This window comes from Phoxinus phoxinus, assembly GCF_949152265.1.
Source record: "Phoxinus phoxinus genome assembly, chromosome: 17".
NCBI lineage: Eukaryota > Metazoa > Chordata > Actinopteri > Cypriniformes > Leuciscidae > Phoxinus > Phoxinus phoxinus.
In genome coordinates, this window is record NC_136892.1 from 3,035,817 (window position 1) to 3,046,471 (window position 10,655).

Here is a 10,655-nt window from a genome sequence, read left to right on the forward strand (position 1 = left end):
ACCATAATCACTTTTAGACTGCACCAGAGGACAACAAACAGGAGAAGAAGAACGATCAGCCTCCGCAGGCCAAGAAAGCCAAAGTGAAAACAAAGACAGTGGATCTGCCCATCGAGAACAGTCTGCAGTGGCAGCTGGCCAGCGACATGCTCAATCTGTTCATGGAGAATGAGGTATTGCACAAAGCTCAAGAAATATGAAAGCATTGAAACTGCACCACAGTAGCAGCGTTTCCATTACCCTTCAAATTGCGAATTTAAAATGCGAATTGAAAATACGCCCAATGGAAACCCACCAATTTCACAAAAACTGCCATCTATTGCAAAAAAAGTTTTTATACTCGCATGAGGTGGTTTTTCAGGCAATTTGAACAAGAAATATTTAGCAAAACTGCAATGGAAACAGTTTTTGCGCATTTACAGTCACCTGACGTAGAAGACGCGGTGTGTTTGGACCGAATACGAGACGAGTTGTTTATTAAATTCATAAAAGACAAAAGAATTACAGGAATACTGGATTCTAAACCTCAAAGAAACACAATCAAGAGCTCGAAGCAGAAATGAGGGAGAAACACCCAGAAACACATAATTATAAGGGTCTTTCCTTGCCATTAATGATTGGATAACACACACACGTCTCCTTCCATTAATAATAATGGCCAGTGCGGTGGCAGGGATATACATAAACCTCCCAACCTCTGTTGCCTTGATTTTTGGAATGACTTATCGCGAGAGGAAAAAATTACGTTTTAGTTGCATAACATCGGTTAAAGGCACACTATGCAAGATTTGTACCTTAAAGGTACACTGTGTAGTTCTTAAGTATTTTATTAGCTTAAATCAATGTCGTTATTCATAAATATGTCCTCAATGGTGTACAATTACCAATGATCTGACTTATCCTTATAAGCAAAGAATTTCTTATCTTTATTTACATGGGACAGGTAACTCACGGAAGCTTCCATGTTGTTCCGCCATTTCGAAAAACTATAATAGCAGAGAGGGACAAAAAGCACTAGGCTACCTCAACGTGTTTCCACAACGCGTGTTCGTCCAGAGCCGGCGTCACGTGACTGACACTGAAGCGGACGAGGAGAGAGGCGTAATGCGCGTCACTGCCCCGGTAAATTTGAAAGGTTGCACTGCACGGTACATGGTGCCGAGCCACAGGAGAAATGCCAAAATTTAATTTAAAAGGAAACGTGACCGGCGAATTCAAAAAACCGAGGGTAAATAACGGGATAGCTTTACCCAGTTGGAAAGATCTGATGAAGGAGAAAGACTTTGAAATGGACTCTGAAGTTTCCTGCTTTCTTCTCGACGGGTAAGTCAATGTTACGGTCTAAATTACAAGCTTTTTTTTTTCATTGCTTGGTTGTGCAATTCATTATATAGGCAGCATAACAGTAGAACATGTAACATAGGTAAATTCGACGAAGAGCTATTGTTGTCATAGCTTCTTGGCACATAACGGCTACCGTAGTTGCAACACGCATTTGAAAAAGCGAGGAGCTAGAGAGCACTATTCGTTTGAATGCAAAATACAACTTCACCGCTAGATGGGAAAAATTCCTACACAGTGTACCTTTTAATATAACAGCTTCAAAGTCATTTCGATGGTAAACCAACTCGTAGTTGACGTACTTTACGGCACGACGTCATATACATCAACAACATATGAAGCAGCCTCTCTATGGATGACACTAGCACGTATTTCAGACGTGAATCATGGCGAAGAAGAAAGCGCGGTTGGAAGAGTCAAGGAAAAGAAAATGAGAAACTGACCGCGTGATGAACCAGACAAGAGTCCCACACTCGGTCAGGCTTTCACTCGTTGGTGAGAGTCTATCTGTGCCTGTTCAATGTCCGGCGCTTCCATCCTACTGAAAAGATACCGGTATACAGGGGGAGGGGATCAGGCCCTGAGTGAGTGAGTGAGTGCAGAGACGGCTCTGCGTGAGTGGTATTTACTACAGTAACGTTAAATGCAAGACTCTAGGAGTCGCTGTTTGACAAAAAAAACGGAAACTGCATAGTGTGCCTTTAATGAAACCGCTTCATTTCGCAATATATATTTTTCGACATTTAGAAAAAAATCACAAAAGTTTTTGCGACAGTAGCGTTGTATTTACGACAGTAATGTTAAATGCAAGACTCTATGAGTCGCTGTTTGACAAAAAAAACGGAAACTGCATAGTGTGCCTTTAATGGAAACGGCGTCATTTCGCAATATTTTTTTTCCGACATTTAGAAAAAAATCACAAAAGTCTTTGCGCAAATCTGTAATGGAAACGCGCCTTGTGATCAGCTCCCCGGATTAATCTTCTGTAGGAGAAATCCCAGGTTCTGACTCTGTGTTCTTGCCTACAGGGGAAGATGATAATGCAGGATAAGCTGGAGAAGGAAAGGAACGATGCGAAGAACTATGTGGAGGAGTACGTTTATGAAATGAGAGACAAACTGTATGGAGTGCTGGAGAACTTTGTCAGTGAGGCTGTGAGTGTCTGCATGTGTTTGTTTATTCATAAAGACACCTGTGCAACTTATATCTGATGGTTTTTATTAACTAAGCAATGTTTGTTTTTTTCAATTTAGGAACGAGATTCTTTCTCCTTAAAACTGGAGGACACTGAAAACTGGTTGTATGAAGAAGGAGAGGACCAGCAGAAGCAAGTCTACATTGATAAACTGGCCGAGTTGAAGGTAAACGTGCATTGTTGATTTGTTCAAATTTGAACCTGTTGGAAAGAATGAATTGAACAAACAAAAACTCTTTCCTCCTAGAAACTGGGAGAGCCTATTCAACACCGATACATTGAGAACGAGGACCGGCCAAAAGCGTTGGAAGAGCTCGGAAGGCAAATCCAGCAGTACATGAAAGTTGTAGAGGCTTATAAGGCAAAGGTAATCAATTGTCAAGTCAATAGGGGTGTGACGATACACTTGGATCACGAGACAAGGCTATTTTTGCACTATTTTTAAGAAATATTTCATGACTTTTTTTTTTTTTTTCAGTTAAATTTCGTCATTAAATGCAAAACAGACTTTTAAATGACTTAAAATACATACACGCATATATCAAAAGCTGGTAACCATATGGTTTTACTGAACAACACTATAAAATACATATTTACATTACATATTAAAACAAAAGCCTGCAGGGGGCACAAACGACCTGGTGATTGTTGTTACACTTTACAGCATGACCAAATCCTTGATTAATATTGGCCAAACATTTTATTCAAATTTCCACATAATCTTTCATATTTGGCCCCTTCTTTACGATAGTAGACATCAAAACATGCAAACTCAGAGAGTGGGTTTAGACTTTTATTTTGAAATCACGATAAACATCTGGTGAAACGGCGTGTGTTGTGTAATGCGTATCGAGATGAACGTTATAAGTCGTATAACAATATAGACTGCACCAGCGCATTTATTTAATTGAATTGCAAGGTTTGTGACTTCACAATAGCACTATGCTTTATTGTGATTCTTAGTATAAACGGTCTAATAATGTGCTTCATGGATTCTTCACTTCCGGTATTTTGCAGGTGTCTTGACGAAAAATGCTACCTATGAATGTCACTTTTGTTCTACTTTCTGAGTGTTAATTATCATTAGCAGTAACACAAACTCCACTTTCTTGATATTGTGAGTCAGTTTTTCACCTCGACAAGAAATATCGTCACGTTTTAATGTCACAAGATCTCGTCACACCCCTACAAGTCACCTTTATTTCTATAGTGCTTTGTTTCGAAGTAGCTTCACAGTAATAAACAGCAAAATAACAGTTAATGTAGCAGGACTCATCAATTATGAAACTTAGCAGCTCTACAGTAGACAATAGTGTCATTAAAGGATTAGTTCAGAATTATAATTTCCTGATAATTTACTCTCCCCCATGTCATCCAAGATATTCATGTCTTTCTTTCTTCAGTGGAAAAGTCTCGACGCGATCCCAGCCGAGGAATAAGAGTCTTATCTTTACAAACCATCCGCCATTTTATAAAAAAACTAACATTTTATATACTTTTTAACCACAAATGCTCGTCTTACACTAGCTGTGATGCGCCACACATTACGTAATCACGTTGAAAGGTCGCGCGTGACGTAGGCGGAAGAACAGACCCAGTGTTTACAAAGCCAACATGCAAAGAAAGCCTTCATTTCTGTTCGACTAAAGAAAGAAAGACATGAACATCTTGGATGACGTGGGGAGAGTAAATTATCAGGAAATTACAATTCTGAAGTGAACTAATCCTTTAATCTCATTTTAGTTCAACATTGATTCAGTTCAGTTTAATAAAGTGTCGATGTTTTAAAGTTAGAGTCATTATTCAGTTCAGTTCATCCGTTAGTGTTAGTGCAGTTAAGGCGAGACACTACAGGTGAATAGGGTAACATTTTTAACTAGCAGATATCACCATGAAACTTTCCCAGGTGATTCCCTACATTAAGATGAGAAAAAAATGTATTACAAGTTTTCTGTAATTTAATGTTTAAATATGCAAATTAGCCAATGTCTAATTAAATATGCACTAATTTGCATATCTTTTTAAAAACTAAATCTGAGTATTGGATAAAGCCAGGTTAAAAAATATTTTTTCATTGTGTTCACATATTAGATGGAAAAATTACAGAGGGATTTATGGATATCTACTTTTGTTATCCTGTAAATCAGAATATACTGTCAATAGCCTTAAAAATATAATTTTCACTATGTTTTTTGGAATAACGTTATATAAATCAGGCTAGGAATAATATATTTACAAATCCCTCTGTAAATGTCTTCATAATATAACTAGGCACAAGACTGGAAGGTTTGGTGTATATCGGTGCGACTGAAGTGGAGATTTCAGACTTGGAGAATGAGAAAAAGGACATTGTGAGAAAACGGGCTTTAAAGATTTATCATCAGCCAATGAGATTGCGCATTCACCCTTTTACTTTCACGATTGGTTGCTGATGAAAAGGAAATTACCATATTTGGATCCGACAGCATTATACAAGAGAGAGAGAGCTTTCTAATGGTGCGTGTTAGAAACACAGAAATCGCAGACAGAGATCGCGGAGCAGCGGATGATTTAGAACGACAACTTTTGTTGAATTTATGAGAAATCTACAGACGCAAACAGACAAAGTTAGTAAAATAAAGACCTAAATGTGTATTTCTGACTTTTTTTCACCACAAGTCTGAAAGAAGACAAATATCCCAAAATCTCAAAATTGACCAGTAAAAAAAAAACATGTTTTTTGCCTGCCGTGTCTCGCCTTAAACTATTGCTGAGTATTTTAAGAACCCATTTGTTGTAAGATGTGTATTGATCCCGATCCTCTAAATGCAGGACGAGCTGTATGATCATCTGGAGGAGCTGGAGATCATGAAGGTGGAGACGCAGGTGAATGAAGCCATGACCTGGATGAACAACAAGATGAACCTGCAGAGCAAACAGAGTCTCAGCCAGGACCCAGCGGTTAAAGCCCAAGAGATTCAGGCCAAAACCAAGGTACAAACTTCACGAAGCGCTTGATATGTGGATTATGGGTTATCCACAGTGGCGGCTCGTCAGGGGAGGCACAGCCTACTCAAAATGTTATGTCTCAGAATGTGTATTTCTTGTTTGTAATTTCACCTCTGTAATATGTAAACACTGCGTGACCTACTTCCACGAATCTGCGAAACGCGAGTCTGAGAGGGCCGAGAAAGGAAAGGAAAATCCATAGCCGGAGACCTGTGCCTCCGTTGGTAAAAAAAACATTAGCCAATCACCATCGAGTATTTCACTTTCAGCGAATAGGAGCGTTGAGAAAAGTAACATGGCAGAGGAGGCTAGCTAAAAAGGTTAAAAAAAAGTCGACACACCTTGGCTCCAAAAGATACTCACACACAGGTGGTAACACACCACGCCTTTATACTCACAGGTAGAGGTCTGCACAGGCTTTAAACTGAAGCCAGAACCCGGCCCGTACCCGCGATCATTTAACCCGACCCGACCCGACAATTACATTTACACATTAAACCCGAACCCGAGGTCCATTCTGTTTCTCACAGCATATACCATTTTTGCAATATGCTATGTTGTATTTAATGATTGCTTGACATATTAAACAAATACATGTCGGCGCAGCGGCCCTATCAGCACAGCAGTAAGAGAAAAAACTTGAAGATGTACCTGTCTTTTTGCTGTCATACGCCAAGACAGCTTAGCAAGCTCTACACTGCACGTAACCACTGGGCTCTTTACTGGTTGAAACGAGATCATAATGCTTCCAGATTGCAGCTTTTCCTGTGCGCATGATATAAATGATATGATAAAATAAAACTAATTAAAAATTTTTATATATATATATATATATATATTAGGGGTGTGCAAAGCAGCCGATATTTGTATCTGTATTTGTATTTGTTGAGGAGGGAAAAGTATTTGTATTTGTATTCGAGTAAAATTCAAAAGAGGCGTAAAAATATTTTTTTTTGCGTTACACTTCAAATTTACATTAAAGTGTAAGTATTCTTTAATTATATCCATTATAATAATTATGGATATGCAATATTGGTTGATGTTTTTCCATAAATCCAGCAATGAAACAAGGAACGTCATTGAAAAGAAAATAACATAACAGCCATTACCTCATCCATGGTTAAACCAACAACTAATAAAATACCATTGTGAACATTATGAAGCTTACATCTTGCTGTCTGCAAAAGACAGAGTAACTTAAAGGGGTCATGACATGGTTTTTTTTATTTCATTATTATGTTCCCTTAGGTGCAAATATAGTATTACTATAGTTTTTTTTACAAAAAACTTTTAAAATGTAGTGATTTATGACCTTTTCCCACCCTGTTTCTCATCCTCTGATTCAAACAGTCTGTTTTGGGGGTGTTTCCCCTTTAAGAGTTCAGTGTTAACGCCCACTGTTATGATTGGCTAACGTCAGTGCCTATGCATCAATTATTAACGCCCCCAGCCAGAACATTTGCGGATTCGGCGCAACTGTTTAGTAGCGGGTGATGCATGCCAAGCGATGGCTCTTGCAATGATAAAACCTTATTATGTTTGAGCCGGAATCAGAGGAAAATGAACGATCACCACAACAACGAAGACTGGATCAGCCCGTGTCCACATGGAAAGTGAAACTATTTTGAATTAATAAAAAAAAATTAACCCGAGACACTTGAAAACGGATTAGCTAACAGTTTAACATTATTTAACTAATTCCAATGAAATGATAGGGTGTACCACGGACAAAAATGCATGCACAGGCCATATTTGAAGATGCAGCATTGATAAAGGCAACATTTTTAATTTTCTATCACATGTAGGCCTACTAGAAAGGCGACATATTTTCAAGATTCTCTTATACAAATGTGTTTATATTAGCCATGGTAAAAAGTAAGTTTGCGTCGTCGTTGTTGAGCCCAGAATATTCGGCACGGACTTATCTTTGAGCAACAGTTTTCTGGCAAAGCCAAGCATCATATTGGGATTTTTTCCCTCAAAACAGTCATCCTTAAATGTATAGAACAAACGCTTAAACTAACACTGCCGTGACTGGGACGTCCGCAAAAAATAAAGTGCATCCATTTTTTTCCCTGACGACTGGATCTTTCAGCGTATTTAAAAAGTAGTTTAAAGTTTTAAATACATTACTTACAGTTTGCGTCGTCGATGTTGAGCCCAGAATAGTCGGCACGGACTTATCTTTGAGCAACAGTTTTCTGGCAAAGCCAAGCATCATATTGGGATTTTTTCCCTCAAAACCGTCATCCTTCAAATGTATAGAACACACGCTTAAACTAACACTGCCGTGACTGAGACGTCCGCAAAAAATAAAGTGCATCCATTTTTCCCTGACGACTGGATCTTTCGCAGCGTATTCAAAGATGTTGTTTGTCCACATCCAGGAACAGCACATCTGCGTGGCATCGTAATTTCCCTGTACACAGACCCACTCGCTGTCCGTCGACTGAACACTTGTGAGGCGCGCAGCGCGCGGGCGCGACAACGATACGAAATGAGCGTAGCTGTCTTGCGCTTAAAGCGTAACTGTCTTCTGCTGGAGGCGGTCATTATGCAAACGCTGGTACGTCACTTCGTACCGTGACGTCACTTCTTACCATGGATCCAGAACGAGCTGTATTTAGAGCTTGATTAAATAAATGATTCGTTTATAATGGGGAGGACGTCTTAAGCTATGAAACTTGCAGGACGTTTTAATGGTACAAAGACCTCTTATATACCAAAAGATCAAGGCAAATTTGGTTTCTCATGTCATGACCCCTTTAAACGTACCGATATAACTCCCACACGTGCATACAATTCGACAACTACACACGCATTTTTAAAAATTTTAACCGAACGTTAACATTACTCTGTCAACAGCCTATTGTCTAAATTACCGCGCTAAACAGAGCTACGTAAACAGAGCGAACATGAGAGCGCCCGACTGCAGACGTCAATAATGCAGCGTAATGGAATAATCTCCTTGATCAAATTCCGCTTCCCGAAAGTTATAAACTGCCGCAGGAACCCAGTTAAGGTACAACAATCTATTCAACAAAAATAGTGATGGAGTTAAGTGTTTTTTTGCTCAGCTGATCCCTCTCTGTTGCTGTGTGGAGCAGGCTGTGTCCGTCACTCTCTCACTCATCCGGGCACGCACTGCGGTCTCATGAGGAAAAGCAGCTTTTCTATATAAAGTTTTTTTTTGTTCCCGAATTGAAAAATATTTTATAAGTAAAAATAAGTATTTGTTTAAAATAAGTATTTGTAAAAAACAAGTTATTTGTGCCTTTCCGAATACCGTATTCGGGTTCGGCTCCACCCCTAATATATATATATATATATATATAGCACGTATGTACTTTCTCTCTCGCGCGTGCCGGTCACCACAACACAGCAGGCAGGCAAAGCACATGGCACGCAAACTATATATAGCCTATTTAGTTTTTCTTAGTTAAACCCGGGTAGCAGACCTCTACTCACAGGTGACCCCCCACCCCACCCCACCCACAAACACACACACACACACACACACACAAAAAAAGAGGAGGCTAGCTTCCCTTGGTAAATCAACCAATCATCGACGATGATATTAGTTTGAACTGCTACCGCTGATGTAGAGTGCATTTGACCCGCATAATAAGTCAGACTGACTCAATCAGTGCATCGCTACTTCTAACTGCAACTTTTCCGTTACACAGGAGCTGTATTCCTCTTGCAATCATATCGTCAGCAAACCGAAGCCCAAAGTGGAGCCTCCAAAGGAGACGGCAGCCGAACAGAACGGTCCCGTTAACGGGCAGGAGGCTCCAGAGACCCAGCCGGAGAAGAGCCGAGTCCCGGAAACGCCAGACGCCAAACTCCCCGAGATGGACATTGACTAACTCCTCTCATATGCCTCTGCGTTCGGATTAAAGGACATTACCCAATCCAGCAAATGTTCTCTTGCTCTTGGTGGCATGTTTCTTTCTTTGTGTTTCACTGTTTAAAAGCAGGACACACGGAGATCCAATATTTTTTTGTAACTGCGAACACAACATGTATAGGAAGAGAACTAGTCTTTGTTGCTTTTTTCCCCCCGTTTCCTTAAAAAAAAAAAAAGTCTTTCGGGATTATAAAGTGAGATGAGCTTGTTTAGTGTAAACATGTTTCTGTTCAATTCTACGATTGGGAGTGTTTATTGGCATTGAAAATTAGTTGCACTTCAAACGTGAGATTCTCGATGAAGTTTCCGACCAACAGAAGCACTGCAGACCCCCGGACAGAAGACTTCTCCAGGCGCTGTATGCTGACGTAGAGTTACTGTTATGCAGTATTTGGTTGTAAAAGCTGCGTCACTCTGTGGCCACTTCTGGGTTTAGCCATGTTTGTGTCACTTTTCTACTCTGCAACCTGTGTGAATGATGGAGACCAGGATTTGGTGTCCATCCCGTCATAAATAATGATGAGAAATATAAATAAACCATTCATTTTGGTATACAGACAAGGATTTACTGGAATGTATAACTCTTATGAGATACTGGATGTACATACTGGTTCACTGTTAGTGTAACTGTCGGTTTACTGAGGAGAAATAAAGTCGTGTGGAGGTATTTTGAGCCGTTTGCGGAAGTGGAAATGCAAAAGGTACAAAAACCTTATGACACATCACTAAATTATACAATACATTAAATACCTAAAATAAATTATAATCAATTTATAACTCTGTACAAAAGTATGCATCTTAACGGACTTTATGCACAGCTGCACTAATTCCTGAACTTTAGCCAGCTCCTTTGTTTCCTGTCTGCCATTATTGGACAAACTGATTAATCCAGGCGTGTCTGATTATTGTGGTTGGTCAGACACACCTGGATTAATCAGTTTGTCCAATAATGGCAGACAGGAAACAAAGGAGCTGGCTAAAGTTCAGGAAGTAGTGCAGTTGTGCATAATCACTCAAATATATATTTATTCTGTGTGAATTTTAAAGTCCCCCTGTAATCAATAATTTTATCCCTTAAAACTCATCTTTGATCACCAAAATTACATTTCAATATTTTTTTCCTTCAAAAAAGAAAAATTTTGTCTTAAAATATCTTGAATGTAACTGGACACCCTTGCCTCATTTAGTATACGTGGTTCTATGAATATGCTAAATGAGCCC

The 10,655-nt window shown here is 39.4% G+C and overlaps 1 protein-coding gene across 3 annotated transcripts in view; it reads left to right on the top strand.

Annotated features, from left to right (window-relative positions):
- The window catches only part of hspa4a (heat shock protein 4a), a 44,580-nt gene extending 34,324 nt beyond the window's left edge, over positions 1-10,256 (top strand). For all 3 annotated transcript variants that reach the window (XM_079585618.1, XM_079585619.1, XM_079585620.1), the window contains exons 15-20: positions 18-173; positions 2,370-2,495; positions 2,595-2,702; positions 2,784-2,903; positions 5,348-5,509; positions 9,211-10,256. In XM_079585618.1, the coding sequence (XP_079441744.1) occupies positions 18-173; positions 2,370-2,495; positions 2,595-2,702; positions 2,784-2,903; positions 5,348-5,509; positions 9,211-9,393 (855 nt within the window). In that variant the 3' untranslated portion in view covers positions 9,394-10,256. The remainder of the gene's footprint in view (positions 1-17; positions 174-2,369; positions 2,496-2,594; positions 2,703-2,783; positions 2,904-5,347; positions 5,510-9,210) is intronic.
- The last annotated feature ends 399 nt before the right edge of the window (positions 10,257-10,655 follow it).